General features: G+C 41.4%; 1 protein-coding gene across 1 annotated transcript in view; it reads right to left on the bottom strand.

The window, feature by feature from the left end:
- Positions 1 to 19,848, bottom strand: part of LOC109482676 (epidermal growth factor-like protein 7) — a 51,341-nt gene extending 31,493 nt beyond the window's left edge. Inside the window, exons 1-2 of the mRNA XM_019785502.1 lie at positions 19,184 to 19,848; positions 1,812 to 1,937 (exon numbers count right to left, since the gene is read on the bottom strand). Of these exons, the coding sequence (XP_019641061.1) occupies positions 1,812 to 1,937; positions 19,184 to 19,293 (236 nt within the window). The 5' untranslated portion in view covers positions 19,294 to 19,848. The remainder of the gene's footprint in view (positions 1 to 1,811; positions 1,938 to 19,183) is intronic.
- Between the last annotated feature and the right edge of the window lie 3,983 nt (positions 19,849 to 23,831).

Genomic DNA, 23,831 nt, shown 5'->3' with positions numbered 1-23,831 from the left:
GGGGGGGGCATAAGGCACAAAGGTCCACTTTTTATCTAAAGGTCCAAGATTTTTCTTTAAAAGATGGACTGATTCGTATCACTAGTACTAGCGGGGCTGGTATCGTAGAAAAAAGCGTCATTGAATAAAAGGTGTGTATAAGTCTGATTTTGCCTTTGAAATTCTCTCAAAAACGCAGGAAATTACATTTCAGAAGGTTCAATGTTCAAAATCCCCCCCGCATACATATATTCTGTACGTAGGATGACGTTATTCACACATGTATTTAGCTTTGTTAGATCTTTAGTTGAAGAAGACCATACCAAAGTCCCTGTACTTTTTGTTGAGTCAATAAAGAATCATTGTATCTCTCTGGAAAAAGTCAACTGAATGCCGTGATCTTTCTAGACTTTCAGACACAGACTAGCCTCCACCAGGCCTTTCTACGGGAATACAGATCGTAGAATTCGGCAAAAAAAGAGTAAAATTGGCCAGGGGAGTCCGGGAGCGGGGAGGTAGTTTCTTACCCTCCTGCGCGGCCAGTCAAACCTACAAGTCGGCCAAACTCCCCTGGCAAATATTCTCCTATATATAGCCAGCGTAGTTAGTCTGGTAGGCACTAGACACGGACGCAGACACGACGTTGAGTGGTTTCCACTATTTCCGTGATTCACGTGTAAACACGGGACGGTTTTATGTTAAACAGACCACCGGAAACACACAATCGGCTTGACCCTACGGGGTGGTCCCGTCAGAGGGGCTACATGGGGGGATCCTAGCAACTTTACTCTATGGCCCGAACACACTCCCTTGTGGCACACCACTGGTGACATCCTCCCACTCCGATCTTCTACAGAAGAGTCGACAACGGTTAAAACGGTAAATGAAGTTGTTCTTGTGTAAAGCTTTGGAAAGTTTATTCGGATGTTCTTTCTATACAAGTTGAATTGAATTTGAGTTAAATTTGAGTCAAATTTGACTCCCGCACACGCCCCAAACACTGCTGGCTAGAGCCCTGCTGCAGACCCCGGTGTGAGTCAGCAGCAGGTAGCGGCATGTTCTGTAGGCGGTGATGAGTGGATGGACGGCCCGGTTCATGTTTCACGGACCCCGGCGGACGGGATGTTTAGAGCATGACCCGGTCGCGTGGCTAATTACCGAAGCCATCAATTCTACTCATTGAGGAGACAGGGGGAATGAATCTATTCTTGACGTGGGTTAGAGTTAGTAAAGTTTGCCCCACAGTGTGAGCTTGCCCTGTCACACATTCAGAACCATCGCCTGAACACTAGAAGACCAAGGTTGGCTCTTCTTCTCTAGTCACCCGTCATACCGCTACTCTAGTCTCTACCAGACTCACTACGCTGGCTATATATAGGAGAATAATTGCCAGGGGAGTTTGGCGCCTTGTAGGTTTGACTTGCCGCACTTCGGAGGGAAAGAAACTACCTCCTCGTGGCCGGACTCCCTTGGCCAATTTTACTCTTTTTTCCCCCGAATTCTACGATCTGTATTCCCGTAGAAAGGCCTGGTGGAGGTTAGGCTCTCTCAGGCGCACATGCCTGAATTCAGTTCTATCCCCAGCAATTTCCAACATGATGTTCCACAGGGATCCATACTAGGTCCACTGCTCTTTATTATACCTACCTAACTATAACCATTACTGGGGGGGGGGGCTTCGGCAGTGTTCGGTATGGCATCCATACAGCCACATTGTTATTGATCCAATACATTGTACCATGTACAACTGTCGAGCAATAAAGTTTATTCATTCATTCATACAGCTTACACATTTTTGGCGACGCCTCAGGGAAGAAGCCGTTATTACTTACTTGTACGAGCTGCAGAGTCTCATCCCATCGCACACAGTCATGTATGGCGTGTACTGCGGCTGCGCGAATGAGTCCACGCACAGTTTGGGGATGCTGACTTGTGTCTGGTCCTGGCAGACGTGTTTCCTGGAGAAAAAAAGAATAAAGCGTAAGGATTAATTCAGTGTGCGGAGGTATTGTTTTCTATGTAATAATAACAAGGCTCGGACAACGAAGCCAAGCCAAGAGAGAAGAATAACAATTACCATATAGCCAGATCGATCACTCAGAGCGCTCTCTTTGCTCTTGGTTATCAGGCCGTAACCTCAAAAGTAGTCGGTTATTAGAATAACTGACCACTTTTTGGACCGTGCCATTATATAGGGGACAGAACACTAACAGTAGTGTCAAGACTTGTAGAGAAGTATTTATCAATTAGAAAACGTATATTGTAGTTTATTTCGACTAACTTATTAAAAAAAAAACACAATCAAAAAGATATAAATGAAATCTAAACAGAAAAAGACTAAACATAATTTTTGACAGCCCCACTGAAAGTGATACTCTTCCAATGTCACATGGTCACCGCAAATGATTGCCTAGATATGGTCTGTTTTTCTGACCATACCATCTTGTTTCACGTAACATAGAATGTGAGAGGTTTTTTTCAGCAATGAAGAAATTCTATAAAGGGATTTGTGTCAAATAGCTGTGTCAGTTGAATATTCTATATGACAATAACGTTAATGCCCCGCCTTATCCTCGGTGTATATGGTGATACAATCCCTGGTCAAGTGCGATAACCACCTCATAAACCACCAAAATAATTATCTCACCATTGCTGTACAGACTCTCTCATTGCTGTACAGTCTACATTCTCTATTATAAAATGGTCCTCTATTCTATGGACATCTGAGATAAGTTCTCACGACTTCACCATTACTCAACCTTAATTAAATTAGCTTTCTCTAGGGCATTCTTACTCCAACAATTGTGACCACACACGACTAAGTCAGGCAATTCTACCAAACTGTTTCTATAAGGCGTGAAATTGAGCGTGGTGTTGACGTTGTAGTGAATTCCTGAGGCACGTTAAGGTTGGCATGTCATCGGCATGATGCGGGTTAGGCCACAGCAAGTAAATTTTATGGATGACATCAGCGCGCGCATTGATTTTCGCCTGATTTTCGAAAAAAAAAACCAAGAAACTTTGTTGCCTTCTGACAGTGGTCAACATGCCGAAAATGGGCAAAGGTGTCTGTTGCCATGCAGGAAGGTGGATGGCAGATAACTATGAAGAGAGGAGACAAGAAAAGGCTCTGATTTAATGTTTTGTTTCTTACTTTGATGCAGTGATATGTGATGCTGGCTGTGTATCTGTGATGTTCCCACTGAATCAAAACCATTTGTACAATGATTGAGTCAGAATTTTACAATGTGAGAACCTTTTTTCGGCCCGCCTTGTTTTTTTCGCCCGCTCGCATTAGATTTGGAGTCTGAGGAGGATGTCATCCATAAAATGTACTTGCTGTGGCCTTTGATACTAATTGGCGGAACCGTGTTATGGCTACGGGGCCTTGTACCTCGGTAATTTGGTTCCCAAGATATGTCAAATAGCCTGTACAAATGTGTCGGCGCGGTGTGGATGGATGGATGGAAGCCGGAGGTCTTAGAAATATTATCACCGGAATGGAGAAGGATGTTTTTTAACCGAAGGAAGTTTTAAGATTTGTTGGAAGAGATCCGAGGCACGATCGCGACTCCAATCCGGAAGAATTAGTTCCACCACTCGGAACTTTTAAGCGTTCCACAAGGTTTTCCACTAGCTCACACAACTGCACCGTCCAATTTCCTTGTTTGAATTTTTTTTTCAGTGACAGTTTCTTTCCCCGTACGGCCAAGCTTTGGAATTCCCTCCCTGACAAGTGTTTCCCACCAACCTACAATCTACAGGCTTTCAAATCAAACGTTCACCGCCATCTCTTGACATAGCCATGTTTCTCTCATCTGTCTCGTTCAATGCCGAGAAGTGGTCGTACAGGCCTTGCATTGAACCACTCCGTTCAAAAAAAATCTAACTAAAGACCCTGGCGCACGTTCAGAACCTTCCACCAACCAACTAACCAAGGTTGGCTGAAGTTCGGGAGCATACTGACCAGTTTTAGGCCACGCCTTCTATGCTAATCAAATCGAATTTGAGTTAAATATGAGTTAAATCTGACCACCGAATACGCCCTGAACATTGCTGGCCAACTCCCGAACACCAGCCAACTATCAACTTACCATGGCCGAACCACCACACGAATGTTTTAAAGATTCTGAAACATTTCGCAGGCTCAACCGAACCGTAGCCAACTTTTTTTTGTCGAAAACAAGTCGACCTTTTCTTTTTATTCCAACATTTCATGACTAGACATGGTGACAGCACACTCAAGTTATATCAACTTATTTCATGCCGCCACCAACGCAGAGCATAAATACAGGACAGGACAATACTCATTTTTACTTGAGTGAAGTGAGGAAAGTCGTGTAAAGTGCCTTTCCCAAGGGCACAAGATCGGTGGCATGTCAGGACTCGAACCCGGGACCTCTTGGTTGTGAGTCGAACACTGCCGCTACGCTACACGAGCCCACCAGCCGACCTTACTGACGACTTACTCCTAACCATGGTTGAGGGGAGTTCAACAGTGTTCTGGAGGTCATATTTTGCTATATGTAACAGGGGCTTTAGGCCTGTTCCTCACTCCAGTCTTGCCTGCTGTCTACTAGCAGAGATAAACGACTTGTTTCCATCGCAGGCCGGCGTGTGCAGCATGTACGGTATGTGACACCGCCTCGCGAAGCTGCGCTGTGAATTTCTGACGGAATATCACGACATTTCAGGGTGATAGAAAACATGTACAGATGGCCGAGGTCCTATCTTCACTGGAGATAGAAAAAAATCTCTGCCAAAAATGGGTCATTGACCATCAACGCACCATTTCTTTGTATGTCCAGACTATGCATGATGTACAAAATGACTAATAAACTGGTGGACGTCCCAACTACTAAGTACCTAATACCAGTCCAGAAGAGAACAAGAAATGGCCATACCTTCAAGTACCAGAATTATCAACCAAGGATTGAGGTGTTCAAGAATTCATTCTTTCCTAGAACTATCGCAGAGTGGAACTCGCTGTCACCAAGTACAGTAGGGGCATTGTTATTAGATAGCTTTAAACAATGTCTAGAGTTAGATGTTCAAGGGTTAGGTGTAACAAGTCGATCGGTGAAATGTAGTCAGCTGCCACCGTGCCGCGTGCCTGCGAAGCTGATGTGTTACGCCGAGAGGCTGTTATACCGGCTACACATATACAGATACAGATACGTCCACCAGTTTATTACTCATTTTGTACATCATGCATAATCTGGACATTTTTAGTCTGTCTTCCAGTGACACCCACTGTAGGTTTCTTTTCTAAACATGATTGAAAATGAGCACCATTTTATAATGGACTGTACACTATACAATGATAAGCGCTTATTGCTGTTCACCTTTCTTTCCGCTTGTTCAATTGATTTCAATACGTTAGATCCTATAGATAAATGCAACTACGTTCTCAGGGGAAATAACCAATACAGTGTTCAAATAGGAAAATACATTAAAGAATGTTTCGATCTTTGAGAACACATGTTAGAGAATAGTTAACCTTTATTGTTACATCATACATATACTCTGTACGTAAGATGACGTTATCCACACATGTATTTAGCTTTGTTAGATCTTTAGTTAAGTTGTAGAAGACCATACAAAAGTCTCTGTACTTTTTTGTTGTGTCAATAAAGAATCTTAATCTTATCTTTCAGAGGAAACGCTGCAGTCAGTTTATGGAGTAAACCATTAGCTAAAAGGTCTTAAACGTTTATTGGGCTGTATACTGACCCTGACCTCGACTTTAAACGTCCACGAAGACATGCTGTGAGCTCTTGAACTGCCACTTTTACCTTAAAAGCCCTTCAAGACGCAAACCTGTGGACAACTTCTTACTGTACGTGTATAAAGGCATCCAATGAGATTTCAAGGCAGCAAAGCTGGAAATATTCTGAATAGGGCAATCTTTTTGATATTGACACATACTGCTTCACATTAGCACATTTAAATCAGCATTTCATACTTTGGGCATTTAAAACTGCAGAAACAGGCGAGGGCCCCAAGATGAGTCTTTTTTTTTCTGGGTGGTACCCTAAAAATCAGCCCAGGGCCCTTCCAGTAACCATTTTCCAAAAATCAGAATTTTTGGGATTTCTGGTCCATGAGGGTCAATATACATTGTGGTTTCAACTTAGTATGCAGATAAATATAATGACTACAATATTCGCTTTGAACACTTTATACGACTTTCCTCACTTCGCTCAGGTGAAAAATGAGTATTGTATGGTCCCCTGTGTTGGTGGCGGCACTAATATCAGTTGAAAGAACTTGAGTGGACCGTCACCACGTCTTGTGATTGCATGTTGGAAATAGAAAAACGTAAACAATGGAGAATATTGGTAGCCAAACAGCTAATACAGTATGCTAAAAATCACCGCGCGCATTCATTTTCGCCTGACTTTGAAAAAGAAAAAAACAAGAAATGGCAGTGGTCAACATGCCGAAAATGGGCAAAGATGTCTGTTGCCATGTCGGAAGATGGGTAGCAGATAACTATGAAGAGAGGAGACAAGAAAAGGCTCTGACTTAATGTTTTGTTTCTTACTTTGTGATATCGGATGCTGGCTGTGTATATGTGATGTTCCAACTGAATCCAAACCATTTGTACAATGATTGAGTCAAAATTTTTAAATGTAGGAACCTTGTTTTTTTCGGCCCGCCTTGGTTTTTTTTCGCCCGCTCACATTAAATTTGGAGTCTGCAGAGGATGTCAACCATTAAATTTATCTGCTGTGGTCTAACATAAGGTACATTAGTATTCGTTCAAAACTTACAAAACTTCAATCGTCAAGTACGCACATAAGGCTCTCAGGAAGATAGCTCGTCGAAAAAAAAGAAGAGGAATTTAGGACGCCATTTTTCACTGACACTTTCGCCTGCGGTGGTCACTCTATCTATCTCGCGTGCCCGCTGTCTGTGTGCGTGTGGCTGCGGTGTTGGTGGTCCTAGCTGCTACACGCACCAGATTAGACAGGAGTATGTCTGAAGATAAACCCACACCGGGTGTGGTGTAGTGTCCAGCTTCGACTACGCTGTTAGTATAGGCCACAGCATGTAAATTTTATGGATGACATCCTCCACAGACTCCAGACCTAATGCGAGCGGGCGAAAAACAACAAGGCGGGCCGAAAAAAATAAGGTTCCTACATTTTAAAATTTTGACTGAATCATTTTACGGATGGTTTTGATTCAGTGGGAACATCACATATACACAGCCAACATCACATATCACTGCATCAAAGTAAGAAACAGAACATTAAATCAGAGCCTTTTCTCTTTATAGTTACTCGTATCTGCCAACCACCTTCCGGCATGGCAACAGACATCTTTGCCCATTTTCGAAATGTTGACCAGCAGTCAGAAGACAATAATTTTTTCCCAAAATTAGGCGAAAATTAATGCGCGCGCTGATGTCATCCATAACAATTATTTGCTGTGGCCTTAGCCTGTGTTGCACAATCCCTCGCTGTCAGAGGCTGGGTGTCCGTCAATATTTGTAGCGGCCATCCTTTGATTTGTGATTACGGTTGTGTAGGACAAAGAGTCCACTCATCTTCTAAACCCCTTCTTCAATATTGCTCCAAACCCATACATAACAGTGTAAAGAGTTGTGGTGACGACTTGTTTTGTCGCCTATCTCTATAACGGTGTCAGCTTTAGTAACAAGAAATGCTTGAAAAAAAAATAGAAAAAAAACTAGAAAGGTAACATTTGCCAAGCAAATGCATAATGCTTATCTTCGCATACGGTCTGCTCTGTTGATTCTTACTCAAACACATTCATATATATGGTCAGACAGGAGTCTAAATCCCTCCTGCTATGGAATTGCAACATGGTGTAACCCATCACTAGTTACCATGGTGACAGACGTCTGGTTCAGGTCATTGACCTTATTGGTTTGGAGAAGAAAAATATTTTGAACTTTTTATAACTTGAAATATTTTGAACGTATGACGTTTGGCATGATTAATGACAATTTGATATGATTTATAATGTAATATATTACCAAGGACGTATTGTTTACAAGACTGATCAGATTTGGAAACAAAACGCATAAACTGGTAATGCTATCATGATTTATTGTCAAGAAAAAAAATGTTTTGTCTACACTTGAGTAGTTTTGCTGACAGGTGCAACCCTTAAAGGCATTCAATACAATTTTGGGACAGCAAAACAAAATCTGTCTGATATTGACATTTACTGCTATTTCGTAGCACCATTTCGAACGTGAAACTTTTAAAGAGCCGAAAAAAGCTACATGAGAAGTCTGCTTATTTTTGGGTACCACCAATAAATAACTGGAACCAGCCTATGATATATACAAAAATTAGCAACCGTTTTCCATCAACGACAATGTATTCTTTTTTTTTTATAATCACAAGACGTGGTGACGGCACACTCAAGTTTTTTCAACTTATATTAATGCCGCTACCAACAAACGGGACAAGACAATACTCATTTTCACCTGAGCGAAGTGAGGAAAGTTGTGTAAAGTGCCTTTCCCAAGGGCAAAAGATTGGCGACATGTCAGGACTCGAACCCGGGGCCTCTTGGTTCCGAGTCGAGCACTCTGCTGCTACGCCACATGACCCCACAAATTTACGGTTTATTTTTGGGTACCACCAATAAATAACTGGAACCAATCTATGACAAAAAATGACAAGAAAAACTTGGAAAATCAAGTTTTACTGTCCTGAAATCGCTTTTGAGTGATTTATTTAAGAGATACAGCAAGAAAAACAAGGACTGATCTACAAACACACACGTAGAAAAGTTTGCGGTCACCCTTGCTAAGACAAACACGTTAAACCAGCTCTGTACACCGTCAGGTCACAGTAAGGTCTCTGAAAATCCTCTTCACCTAGTTGATAGAACGTGCCCCGAATTTCTAATACAAACCTAGTTATGGTCTTCGAATTCGCCTCCAAAGAAACAAGGGGTGCCAGAGTATACAGTGCAATTTTCGGAATACAGTATAATTTTATGGAATACAGTGCAATATTACTAGTATACAGTGCAATTTTACGGAATACAGTACAATGGTATTAGTATATACAGTTCAATTGTACGGAATACAGTGCAATCGTATTAGTATACAGTGCAATTTTACTAGTATACAGTGCAATTTTACTAGCATACAGTGCAATTTTACTAGTATACTAATACAATTGCACTGTATTCCGTAGAATTGCATGTATTCCGTATAACTGTGTACTAATACGATTACGCTGTATTCCGTAAAATTGCACTGTATACTAATACAATTGTACCGTATTCCGTAAAATTGCACTGTATTTCATAAAATTGCACTGTATACTCTGGCACCCCTGGGAACCGAATAAGCCAAACACAGAGGCCTCTATTTGTGTAGGGCTTTGCAAAAGCGAAAGAGCATTTGATGAGTGTTTAAAGAAGGCTTTAACCCTGTTATATGGCGTGAAACCTTTAAACACAGAGCTCCCATACCAAAGAGAACCCGTAAACGCAAGCCGCCTAAGCACACTATTAAAACCACATCTGAAGGGCCCTTGTTGCTTTTACTTGTCCCCTCTCCACACACAGTTGACAGAAGAACCAAGGATTGTTAACTTTGTAATTTTGTAGAAATACGCCAAGCTGAAGCCTACAACAACAAAGTAGAGAAGTTTATGTAATTAAGTAGGTCCGGAAAAGGACTGACATAGGTAGTTTTGATTGTGGGGATTTGGAGTAAGTCTTGCATGATAGCTCCTTGTGTTGTTTTACTTAGTCACGGTAACTAGCTCACACGGACCGCTTCTAAAGTGACACAAGCCGGTCCTGGATATTACGTAGGGCCGCAGGTAGAGGGGGGGGGGGGTAACACACCAGCCAACCGTAGGTTCCGATAAGGCGGAATACCCACCAATCAGGAAGATTGTTGCTTTTGCATTCTAATTATATGTTGATTTGATTATATGGATGACATCCGCGCGCGCATTAATTTTCGGCCGTTTCCCCCATAAAACGTTTCAACCATACTGTAAGTCATACAAAATAGTTGCAAAATGAGCAAATATACACCAAAAGTAGAAAAAACATTGGAAAACGATACCAATGTCGTAGAATACCAATATCAAACGAAAAAGACGTAAAGAAATGAATTTTGAAGACTAGATTATTCGGCATACCATACTCTGTATTATTTGTTCAACCTTCATGACCACGTAGATTTCATGTTGAAAGCAACTTTTTTTTGCAAAACTTTTTTTTATTCGCACGCTCGCATCAGCTTTGGGGTTCTCAGTGGATGTCATCCATATAATCAAAACAACATGGCCTAGCCATAGCTAGTGGAGTTCAGCAGTGTTCGGTAGGCCTTATTCAGCCATGTGTGACAGAGGCTTAAGGCCATACTAGATAACGGAAAGTGCATCTTTTAATCATGCTCATGAAGAGAGAAGATAAGAGAAGCATGCTGGAGTTTTCTCCGTGACAGAACGTAACTCGCACTGGTGTGATGGGCAGAAAGAACCAGTTGTGGGAGGCAGCTAGTTATTTTATTGGTCGGTTAGAATCACGCGAGAGCATTAGCCTCTACCAGGCCTTTTTACGGGAATACGTATCGTAGAATTCGGCAAAATTCGAGTAAAATTCGAGTAAAATTGGCCAAGGGAGTCCGGCCGCGGGGAGGAAGTTTCTTTCCTAACTGCGCGGCCAGTCAAACCTACAAGGCGACCAAACACCCCTGGCAAATATTCTCTTATATCATAGCCAGCGTAGTTAGTCTGGTAGAGACTACGAGAGCATCACCAGCCACAGTCTGTTGCGGCCTTTTTTTATTCTTCCGAATAGGAGTACTGGGAGTTTTGGTGTTAAGGCCACAGCAAGTAATTTCTATGGATGGCATCAGCGCGCGCATGAATTTTGGAAATAAAAACAAGAAATTTTGTTGCCCTCTGGCAGTGGTCAACATGCCGCAAATAGACAAAGATGTCTGTTGCCATGCCGGAAGGTGGATGGCAGATAGGACCAGATAGATATGAAGACAGGAGACAGGACAAGGCTCTGATTTATTCAGTTGTCTTTTACTTTCTATTTCATTCCTTTTATATGTGATGGTGGCTGTGTATATGTGATGTTCCCATTGAATCAAAACCAGTTGTACAATGATTGAAAACTTGTTTTTCAAAGTTGTTTTAGTGACAAATGGCTGTAATAATTGACAGTAAACTTACCACAATGTATGTATCATTTCTTGTTTGATAAAGTTTATGATGTCAATGTTTGAAAATGTAGCAATTTTGTTTTTTTTCAGCCCGCCTTGTTTTTTTTCGCCCTATCGCATTAGATTTGGAGTCTGCGGAGGATGTTATCCATAAAATTTACTTGCTGTGGCCTAAACAACTCACAAGATAACTATAACCATGTAATGTATGAATCAACTCTCCAAAATGGAACATAACATTGCACACAAATGCGAAGTTATATTCCATTTAAGTATACTAGTAGGCTGCGTTGTGATGCTATCGAGAAATTAACTATGATACAGTTACGTTTATGACCGCATCACACATACACCTGCTAAGATGGCGTCGATTTCAATGACTCTAGTCTATGCACATGTGTACAGGCTTCACAAATGGCGAAAATGGCTTGAAAGAACAGTCTGTTCTTCACCAAACTAACCGTTTCTGACCTATCTTAATGTCTACTGGTGGTAAACGTCTTCGGCACCCAACTACCTCGCCAGCAGGGTTGACCTACGACCCCTTTTATCTCTATACATAAACACAAGACGAAGCCCGGATTCTATCTACACACATATGCACTAGCTTCCACCAGGCCTTTCTACGGGAATACGGATCGTAGAATTCGGCAACAAAGAGAGTAAAATTGGCCAAGGGAGTCCGGGAAGGTAGTTTCTTTCCCTCCGAACTGCGCGGCCAGTCAAACCTACAAGGCGGCCAAACTCCTCTGGCAATTACTGTCCTATATATAGCCAGCGTAGTTAGACTGGTAGAGACTACATATGCACGCCCTTGATACAAGCATCCCTGTAGGTTTTCGCGTTTCCTATGCAAGAAAAGGAAAAAAAGTGATCTCGATCTAGTTTCATCTTACTGAAGAGCTACTCTTCCACTGGTCGTGACAGAGAAGACAGATGCAATATACAGTATTTACAGGTTCATTGTATTGGGGAAATTCCCCTAGCTCTTTTCGACAAGCATATAATGAACAGTGGACCACTGCTCAAACGTCCCGTTAAGAACTGCGACCTTTTACAGTAGCGTACATGTCGGGTGAGCGACAACAGCCGGGATTCGAACTCCCAACCTTCTGGTCCAGAGGCAGGGTCGCTAACCATTATATTGCATACGCAAGCTACAAGAAGACTGGAGTGTGAATTGCTGAGTAAAAGTAACTCTTGCCATTGCATCATCTCACTCAACAAAGTGCTGTCAGAACGAATGTACGAGTTGCCAAAGAAGCAGATAAGATATCATTAAATACTGACACAGTTCCATGGGATCTGTCACGTAGACTCGGCTAGTTCAGGGGTGCCAGAGTATTCAGTGCAATTTTACGGAATACATGCAATTTTACTAGTATACAGTACAATTTTACGGAATACAATGCAATCGTATTAGTATACAGTGCGATTTTACAGAATACAGTGCAATTTTACTAGTATACAGTGAAATTTTACTGGTAAAATTGCATTGTTTTTATTAATACGATTGCATTGTATTCCGTAAAATTGTTCTGTACATTAATACGATTGCACTGTATTCCGTAAATTGCACTGTATACTAATACGATTGTACTCTATTCCGTAAAATTTCACTATATACTAGTAAAATTGCACTGTATTCCGTAAAATTGCACTGTATACTCTGGCACCCCTGGTTTACCATAGTTCATTTCACCACATAACTTTTTTTCAAAACTTCATAAAGTGTTTCTTTTTCTTCTTTTCCAGAAAACAAGAAAAAGAAAAGGTTTTGGAGATATGTTATCTTGCTGTTTTGAAATGTGTCTAAATATCTGTACAGGATCTAAAAATACATTTTATGGGTACCAGATACGTTTTGTAGCCCTAAAAGTTGCATAGGATGTCGTAAAGTCAAAGACCTCACGAAGGCATTGGACTTTGCCCTGAGCACACTCTTGCCTTTCGTTGTTGCCCTGCGATTTCGTGTATGTAGCCTCTTTGCACTCAAACGTTAAAACGCAAAAACAGAAACCAGAAGCTTACCCTGACAGTGAAAAACGAACCGACCATCTGGATTTTACACACAAAATAAACCCCCGAAAAAACTTCAGCGACCCCGTCTGAGACCTTAGAACTATAAATCGCCTTCCAAAACAATGGCGGACGTCTTGTAGCTCTGGAACTTGTTTGTGTAAGGCACGATAAGGCCGCAGGATACGGGGATTGGGGAGGTGTGAAGCGGCATTACGCACATGACTCTCGGTGTTTGTAAATTAACGGTTGGACCGTGTTACAGACATGTTCTCGTGTTACACCGTGTTTTGGTGGCACATATTGGGTCTTGACAGCTTCCTGCAACTTCCTCCCAAACAGTAAGAAAAGAGTATACTTGAAGTCTGACTTCTTAACTTCAAAATGATGAGAGGATTAAATTGTCAACATCAGGTTTCTTGAAAGTTTCACAAAACTGTTCAGGAAATGTTGTTTATCTTGAAGCCTGCTGATTGAAATGAAAAAGTGCAAATATAAGTCTTCATTTATAGGACGTTGTTTCTACTACTTCACAGAAATGTTTTAGTATACAGAAATGTACAGTTCCGACGAAAATTCATGCATGCACGCGCGGATGCCATCCATATAATCAAATCAACATGGCCTAATCGTGAGGAAAATTGTTTGTTTTGAAAACACTCGATCTCCACCAGTTAATCGGTAGTTATATTTGCTTCAACCCTTCCTCACATTCTTGTCCATTAGACTGTGTAAAAAGCCAGATAGAAACAGATGGACAGAGAAAAAAATTAGTAATTCGTTAATTGTATGTCAACAGGATGTTTAAACGGGGTCTTCATCAACATTGTTTATTTTTCTGTTAAAAAAGTGGCTGCTTTTCATAAAAAGGTGTTTGCTTTTCATAAAAAATGTGGTTGCTTTTCCTAGAAAAATGTGGTTGCTTTTCATAAAAAAATGTGGTTGCTTTTCATAAAAAAAGTGGTTGCTTTTCCTAAAAAAAATGTGGTTGCTTTTCATTAAAAAAATGATTGCCTTTCATAAAAAGTGGTTGCTTTCCTTTAAAAAATGGTTGCTTTTCATAAAAATAGACATTTATATGTCGATTATATCTTGGCGTATCTGGCTTTTCATACATACGTACAGTACAAGAAGTTTGGCATTTTTACTATGATCTTACAAAAACACCGTAAAATCATGATATATATATATAATGGTACCGGAACCTATTGCAAATTGAGAGTTGGTAGCAGAATTCAAAATTGGAAAATCTTGAAACAGTAAAACGGGCTAGAAAAAAAAGAGCCACATTTCAAATTTCAATCACGTCGTACTATTTGTTGTCAGATATGCCTTCTATACACATAGAAAGTTCGAGGAATTGTACACCGTAAGCGTTGTCCATTAAAAATCAGTGACATGTGGACAGCTGCGAGGGCCTAAGTCTAATAACAATTTACTGCACGCCTTTAAAAAGAAACCATTTACTTGTCTGGCACCTTAGCAAAGTGTTAAGTAAACTCTCTCAGGCAAGACTCCATAGCTGCGTGCTGTTTTTACATGTTGATTCCAGAGTGTTTGGTTAGGGGGCCCTGGCCATGTGGTGACTCCCCTCGAATTTAGTCGATGAACACAGACATAATTTGGGGATGTTTTGTCTTTATCTGATTTAGTTTGCAATGTTTGTGTTAAAACAGGAGATATTTTTGGTATGGGAAACCATCCTCTTGCTTTTCCGTTTGTAAAGACTATTAAGAGGGAAGAAACACATGTTTAATATATTTCTTCGTCTATCAATAGAATGCCTACTTACTTATCTATCGTTTCATCGAAAATGACGTTTTCCAATCAATTTATTGCCACAAAAGCATTCCCTCTATTTTGTGCTACGAGCTTTTGTTTCTATGTTACATTGGTTAAATGCGTTCGGTGTAGGAAGGAAGCTATGTCAGCTTGTTTGTGTTTTTAAGAAAGGTTTGGTAGATATTTTTAGCGCACTTACATAAGAACAGTCACTCACAGTAGTGATGCTCTTGGAAAACGTATGCCAGTGTAACGCCTTCTACAGTCCTCAGTTAGCCTCGTATCAGGCTCATTCTGGCTCCAGTAATCGCTTCCTAGCTGAATACAGTCAATCAGCAGCTACTGCAGCCGGAGTAGGCTGGGTGCTAGGCTAGATTGTCATAGGTCTGTCATACAAAACACAGCTGTTTTGCAAAAGCTAGCGACGTGCGTCGAATAGCCGGCACATTTTGCGGAATGTATGAATCGGCATTGTACGTATGTAGTGTGTTCTTGAGTCGTGGACCTTCGGTAGCCTGGGTGCCCGGCTCCGTATTGTTCCTAGCTACCATTGACTACCCAGGCCTAGAGCCAGGCCAGAGTCTCAGAGGACGTGATCTTTTTTTTTTTAGAACAGGCGAAAATCAATGCGCGCGCGGATGTCATCCATAAAATTAAGTCGGTGTGGCCTAAAGTAAAAAAAAAATCGTACAACGGCCTACTACGAGGAATGTGGCCGCGGCGTTGCAGTAGAATGCAGCCCTGTCTGCTGTACCAGCCTTCCCGCTGTCTTCCCGTGTTGGTTCTACTTGTCTTCTCGGCTTTAGAAAGGTGCTAAGCAGGGTCGCTTGGCACACGTCTGAAACGGCCCCCGTAGACATTTTCGGAATGTGCCCCGCGTTGTATATTCCCTGTGAGGTACTCAACCAGGGGTGCCGGATTGTACAGTGCAATTTTATGGAATACAGTACAATTTTACTAGTATACAGTGCAATTTTACGAATGGTATTAGTGCAATTTTACGAAATACAGTGCAATTTTACTAGTATACAGTGCAATTTTACGAAATACAGTGCAATTTTACTAGTATACAGTGCAATTTTACGAAATACAGTACAATGGTATTAGTGCAATTTTACGAAATACAGTGCAATTTTACTAGTATACAGTGCAATTTTACGAAATACAGTACAATGGTATTAGCATACAGTGCAATTTTACGGAATACAGTACAATCGTATTAGTGTACAGTGCAATTTTACTAGTATACAGTGCAATTGTACTAGTATACAGTGCATTTTTACTAGTATAAATTGCAATTTTACGAAATACAGTACAATGGTATTAGTATACAGTGGAATTTTACGGAATACAGTGCAATCGTATTAGTATACAGTGCACTTTTACTAGTATACAGTGCAATTTTACTAGTAAACTGTATACTAATACGATAGCACTGTATTCCGTAAAATTGCACTGTATTCCGTAAAATTGCACTGTATTTCGTAAAATTGCACTGTATACTCTGGCACCCCTGTCAACGTGGCTTCGAAACCCGTTTGATCTCATCCAAGTCGGTCTAACTCTTTCTAGAGAAGAAAAATTAAGCTCTGGTTTTATACGTCAATTTACGCTATTCGATCCCTCTTTCTTGTGTGTCTGTCTGTCAACACAGGTTGCTTGTCCTACTTCTGTGTACATATTAACGCTTTGGAAAGCCGCTCGGAGTCATTTCTGGAATCCACTCTCATTTCAGACGATTTTTTTCGTACGAACTTCAATGTTATCCGTTTTTAAAAGATCATAAAATACCGTGGACTACATTGCGTTATTGTGTCATACATTTTTTACAAGTGCGTATAGGAAAACAATGTTGACGTAGGGTAGGCACTTTAATAGGTTCAATCGTTATCTTTCTGGCTTTTGAATCTGACAGGTCGTTCAAATAGTGGTCCCACTTAAACCGGGGGACTTTAACGCTCTCTGTGTATTGTAACATCGGCGTAAAAGAGGGTCTGCATGTCGTTTTCCGTGAGCCATAGCAAGGCATTTTTGATTCAGCTTGAATTGCAGAATTACCACCTTTAATCTAACGTTCAGCGTTGTTTGGAAATTGTTCGTGAAGCGTCATTGGTGGATTTAAATTCCACCTAGCACGTCATTTGACGTCATGAATGCATCGTTATAACTTAATATAAGGATTATTTTATATATGTGTTTAGACAAACCCTGTATCACAAACATAATATGTTCCCACATTTTGCATTGTACAAAAAAGCGAGAAGAAGTTGACCCCCCTGTATTAGCTCGGTAACTAGAACACTTTGTATTAGCCTAGTATAGTGCCCTTGTACGTTCCTTATGTATGTATGTGAGTAGTAAATCTTTTGTCTCCACTTTTCTACATACGTTTGTTATGTGTTTGTTAAGTCTTGACCTGTACCTAGCCCGTCGTAGCATGAATGTACAATAAAGGTCTTTCATCATTAAAAAATTCTCCGATAGCCCCAAAATCATAACAATGGACCGTCCAAGATCCAGAGAAGAATATTCCAAAGAAGTCGCCGTTTCTGGTCTGCCTTAATTTACCGCTAAGCTTTAATTTGTTCGCCCTCCTAAATTTACCGTCAAGCGCTACCGGGATCCCCCCATGCCGAGCCTCCTGAAGTAGCGGTGCCGTAGTTTGGGTTAAGCTTGTTGAGGTCCTGAGTAGAGTGTTGGTTCTGTGGATCGAGAATTTTTGGTGCGTGTCGCTACGGTTAGGGACCACGTATACCCACTGACCTGAACTTAGTGCACAAAACCAAGCTACCGGGGGAACATGTAAGATAAGAAAATGCCAATAGCGTGTGCAAGAAAGTAGGAGCAGAAATCGCTAGGCATACAGTATTTGTTGCTGTTGTACAGTAATAGAACGGCGTGAGTGTTGAATCCAGAACCGTGCTTTATCCAGAACCATGCTCAGTTGTACGGTTCTGGAAAGTCCACGCGTATCCAGTACGGTACCGTGCCTACATGTATATAGGGCAAATCTACATCTATGCTCAGGCACGGTTCTGGATAGTTCACACACATTCAGAACCGTACTTTGGGAAAATCTACGTTCTAGGATTCGCTGAGACTATCCAGAATCGTGTCTGATCCTAACCCTAACCTATTCAGGCATTATAACTAGATAGGCACGGTTCTGGATAGTCCACGGCAAATCTACGCTCTTGGATACACGGAGACTATTTAAAACCTTACCTAACCCTAACCCTAACTCATACAGGCATAGAACTAGTAGCCTCCACCAGGCCTTTCTACGGGAATACGGATCGTAGAATTCGGCAAAAAAATAATAAAATTGGCCAAGGGAGTCCGGCCGCGGGGAGGTAGTTTCTTTCCCTCCTGCGCGGCCAGTCAAACCTACAAGGCGGCCAAACTCCCCCGGCAAATATTCTCCTATGTTATGTATAGCCAGCGTAGTTAGTCTGGTAGAGACTATAGAACTAGATCTATATTTTAATAAGCACGTGTTATTACAGGCGATGTTTCCAAACGGTGAGAAGAAAAAAGAAAATGCCTGAATGTGTGGCTGAGCTTCACAAGTTTTCCGGTGCGGTGCCCGCTGAATAGGCTATCATTGTGAGGAAATATTCCGGCGTGTTTTCACAACAGTTAACCCGCAGTTAAAGAAGCAAATGATCCACAGAAAACATGGTCTGAATACACCGCCCAAACAATAGGACCCTTACGGTTTCAGGGCTCGAAATTCATTCTTGGGAATAGGTGCACTGGTGGTGCACCCAACCTAAAAAATTGGGTGAACAAAATTTTTTTGGGGGTGCACCATATGAATTAGAATAAATAAAATGTCAGAAAAAAAACTAATCATGTTTTTTGTTTCTAAAATACTACAACAAAGATTTTCTTGTTTTTCTGACACAAGAATATGCTGTGTAGTAGTTAACATTAACATTTTTACATACGTAAACCTACAAAAATGTTTGGGTGCACTTGTGCACCCACAGAAAAAAATTGGGTGCACAGCTTCAATTTTCGGTGCACTAAGGTGCACCCAGTATTTCGAGCCCTGCCGGTTTACATTCGTCTTGCCAAAGTTATGATATACACCTTGCACTCTCACTTACATGCTTTGTTGTGATAAGAATGTTTAGAGACCACGTCTAGAGCGAGATAAGGAAGGACAACAACAAACAACAACTGTTTGTACACAAGTGTTTAGACACTCACCCGCCTGGCCGAAGAAACTGGGCCTGGGTTGACCACAGACACAGACACACGGAAAATATCGTCCACGAAAACGACGAACTCCAACTGTTCGCAGTAGTACTTGATGCCATCTTATAGTTCAAGGCCAACCACTGGTGAAATGTGTTTTAAGACTGAACTTGCGACCCGTGTTGTCGAAGAAACCTTAAGAATCTTGATCCTTGTTGTTAAGGTTAGCGCATCAGGTAGAACGTCCGACTCCTTGTGTAAACGGGATAGTGTTCTTGTCCTAGTAGTGGGTTCCGGTCAGTCGCATCGGAAGCGTTTGGCGGGGCGAGCCTGACAGTTTCCCCGGCTGTAGCAGTCCCGACAGTCCGGCGAAGATCCTGCCTCGCTACGTTACTGCCCCCGTACGGCGTTCTACAAGAGCTGTCACCCCCCTGATACGCCCTCGACACCAGGGCAGAGTTCCGTGAAACAAACCAGAAGTTTCTGGTAGCGCCGAGCGGTAGACGGGCTCTCCTTGTACCGTGTACCCTTCTTGAAGCACCGGCGGATCAGAAGTAATTCGGTCCCTCACCAAACCACGTCTTAAGTATACATAAGCAGGTTTCTTCCCGCCCTCAAGGCTGCCAAGGACGAGGATAGACACCGCATGGTTGGAGAGCGGCTTGTGAGTAATGTTTGTTTTCAGCTGCCAGCGGCTGTACTGCGATAGCACAGCGGTCACCAGGCCTGCCGACAACCCGCCGCTCCCATTGGTTAGCGGGCCGCGGTCGTCATGACGACGTGCAACGACACGTAGATTTTGAAACACATCTTCCATGACCACGTGACGCTGACAGATGCCTTCGCTCGCCGAATTTTTTTTTCTTCTTCTTCTAGTTTTTCTTTTGTGAATTCAGCAAGCGTTGAAATTTGAAATGCAATTTTAAGGCGTCAAAACTAAATTTTCAAGGTCAATCATTTTAAACATGTAGTAAGTTGAATCAAGGACATTATACAGTATTATATCCTTGATTGAATCAACACCCCAGTCCCATAGCATACGGAAATCTGTGAGGCAAAAATGCGATGTCGCTGACGGAAAACTGTTGCTTGTTTCATATCGTAGGCTTGTTCTACATACACCTTATTTATTGGTGGTACCAAAAAATAAAGACACTTACTTGCTAGCTCGTTTTGGAGGCTATTTCAAACGCTTCAAGTATGAAATGCTGACGAAAATGTGCTAAGAAATGGAAATAAATGTCAATATCAGACAGATTTCCTCATCCAGAATATTTTCAATTGCGTTGTTGAATGCCTGTGAATTCTACTCTCCAAGCAGAGGTTGATGGGGGAAGATCGTTACCTTTTTGTATATAAGGCCCGTTTTTTGTCGCTATCCTTGGGTGGCGTATTGGACCCACTCTGGCCAATGGCTACTACCTGCCCAATTTGATACTGCCTTTTTGCTAGCCTCTACCAGGCTTCGGGAGGCGGCTGGAAAGAGTAGAAATCGGCCAAATACAGAGACAGCATAGTTTAGTCTGCTAGAGAGAACAGTTTGCCGCTCCCGAAACCTGTGCGGAGTCGCCATTTCTTTGTTCACTAATTTCTATCTATCTATCTATCTATCTATCTATCTTCTATCTATCTATCTATCTATCTATCTATCTATCTATCTATCTATCTATCTATCTATCTATCTATCTATCTATCTATCTATCTATCTATCTATCTATCTATCTATCTATCTATCCATCCATCCATCCATCCATCCATCCATCCATCCATCCATCCATCCATCTATCTATCTACCGTTTGATCGTAGCGTCCACGCACAGGTTTTGGGAGCAGCAAACTGTTCTCTCCAGTCGACCAAACTCCCTTGGCATGCTGTCTCTTTATTTGGCAGATTTCTACTCTTTCCAGCCGCCTCCCGAAGCCTGGTACAGGCTAGGTAGAGGCTATAGTTTGTGTCTGTGTCCGAAGCCTGGTAGAGGCTAGTCCTAGGATCTGCTTGGAGATTACGTGAATTCCTCCCCGTATGCCGAAGCCCCGTGGACTAATGCAGGGGCGTGACACCGATCGGAAGCCGACCGTTTCTTGTTCGGATCACGGAGAACTCTAGACCTGCTGCTCACTTCCAAATGTTCTCCGCCTCAAGTATTCTCAGCTGGGCTCCGCGTGCAACAGTTCCGTGAAACTATGGTGTTACTTCGTAAACACTTATGGCATTTACGAATTCTGAAACACGTCTCCAATTGTCAACTCTATTGGCCAACGGTTAAAAGATATATACTTTCAAACTTTTCTCAAAGAAATACATGACGTCATCCTACAGTACGTACAGTAGAATATATGTATGCGGTAACAATAAAGGTTAACTATTCTCTAACATGTGGTCTCTAAGATCGAAACATTCTTTAATGTATTTTCCTATTTGAACACTGTATTGGTTATCTCCCCTGAGAATGTAGTTGAATTTATCTATAGGATCTAACATATTGAAATCAATTAAACAGGCGGAAAGAAAAGTGAACAGCAATAGGCGCTTATTATTGTATAGTGTACAATCCATTACATATACAATTTGGTAATTGAAAATGGTGCTCATTTTCAATCATGTTTGGACACAATGGACAGAACCTTTAGTCATTTGGTATTTTCTTGTGTAGACCCATTTCTATGTTTCATTTATGACAACTAATTCTTAATTTTGTGATCGCTTTTCGGATATCTAGATTGTGTATACTTGAGAGGTATTGTTTTTGTCCATAAATTTCTTTTATTGCGGTATAAAGAGAAAGTTTTGCATTATCGTGTAAACGAACCGCGACAGATTGAAAATGTCTTAGCTGTCCACCGGCCGAGAAAAAAAAGGAAGTGCACGATACTGCAGGGGTCGCTAGAGGGCACTGCTTCGACAGCTGTCAAACCGTTTTGTACATAGGCCATGTTGATTTGATTATATGGATGACATCCACGCGCGCATGAATATTAATTCGGCCGTTTCCACAAAAAAAAGTTTTCAACCATACTGTAAATCGTACAAAACAGTTGCAAAATGAGCAAATATATACCGTAAGTTGAAAAAAAAACATTGGAAAACGATACCAATGTCGTAGAATACCAAAATCAAACGACGAAAATGTGAAGAAATAAATTTGAAGAGTAGATTATTCGCCAAACCATATTCTGTGTCATTCGTTCAACTTTGAAAACCACATAGATTTCATAATAATGAAAGCAACTTTTTTTGTGGCCAACTTTTTTATTCGCACGCTCGCATCAGTTTTGGAGTTCCCAGAGGATGTCATCCATATAATCAAATCAACATGGCCTTAGGTGTGAGTGTGTATGTTCGTTCCTTGACGCGTAAGGGCAGTAATGGTAAGGAAAGGCCAGGGATTTTTCTTACAACTAAAGCCCAACATCCGTAAGAAAGATCCTGCTACACCTAATTACATGTCAGGCATTTCAACTACGCCGGGGCGAAATCCGGTTCTTATAGAGGCAAAACCAGCCAAAATACCTCAAAAGCCTGGGAAAAATCTACTATATCCGTTTAACAAGATGTTATCTTTGTATTACAACAAAGGGGTAGTATTAAACCCTTTTAAAAACAATTTTACTACTAAAATCAAAGAACCCACATATTATAGAAGAAGTGGGTAAATTCGTCTTCCATTGCCTAAAAAGAAGAAGTCAAACCCAGTAAAACTAGTACCATGTATGTTGTAGAATATAGTATAATGCTAGACGTAGATATAGTCTCACATACCACTGTAATTTCTTTCTTATGTTGTTTGTAACTGCAATTAGCCCTCGGGCAAGTATTTGCAATAAACTTTCATTAAAGGCATCCCATGCAATTTCAGTGCGGTAAAACAAAAATATTCTGGATGAGAAAATCTGTCTGATATCGAAATCTACTGCCTATTTCTTAGCACATTTTTGTCAGCATTTCATACGTGAAGCGTTTGAAATATCCCCAAAACAAGCTACGTGAGGAGCTTCTTTATTTTTTTTGGTACCACCAATAGATTGGGAGAACCAGCCTACGATATGAAACAAGCAACTGTCTTTCTTCATTGACACTGCTGCATTTTTGTCTCACAGATTTTTGCCTCAGTATGCTGTGTAATACATGTAGGTTTGGTTCATCTTAATCCTAACCATGGTTGGGGGCATTCGGCTAGTGTGCATGTGCATGATTGTGTTCTGGAGGCTAAATTCGTGAATGTGTGAAAGGGGCCTGAGTTCGAGGTTATTTTCATCTCTTGACTTTCTTGTAAGCGCCACGCGCGCCTTAACACAATGTATAGTTTTCTTCTGTAGGGACCAAATCCCAATGGCGAGCTACCAGTCTTAAACGCCAAGTAGTCTTACATAAGCCACAAGCCTGGAATTCTCAACTACAAAATCGCTGAAAACGCTTCCCATGACAGCGTATGGTTTCAAAAGGAAAACACAGCGTTTCAGTTTCAGACAAATGAACGGTCCTGCCAAACCGCTCGCCTTGTAACGTTCAAAAATTCTTCCTTCTGTCAGAATGAGACCGGAAACGTCATGTATACCAAAAGAGCGTATTACTTGTTGGCGACGCCAAGTCGTGCCCAGGCCACCTAGGTTTTCAACCGAACGCTATTTATCAACGGTAACAAGACAAAGGGACAGGAAA

The sequence above is a fragment of the Branchiostoma belcheri genome, unplaced genomic scaffold, assembly GCF_001625305.1.
Source record: "Branchiostoma belcheri isolate BF01 breed outbred unplaced genomic scaffold, Haploidv18h27 scaffold6, whole genome shotgun sequence".
NCBI lineage: Eukaryota > Metazoa > Chordata > Leptocardii > Amphioxiformes > Branchiostomatidae > Branchiostoma > Branchiostoma belcheri.
The sequence above is the reverse complement of the archived record's forward strand: the minus strand, read 5'-3'. Positions and strand labels throughout refer to the sequence as shown.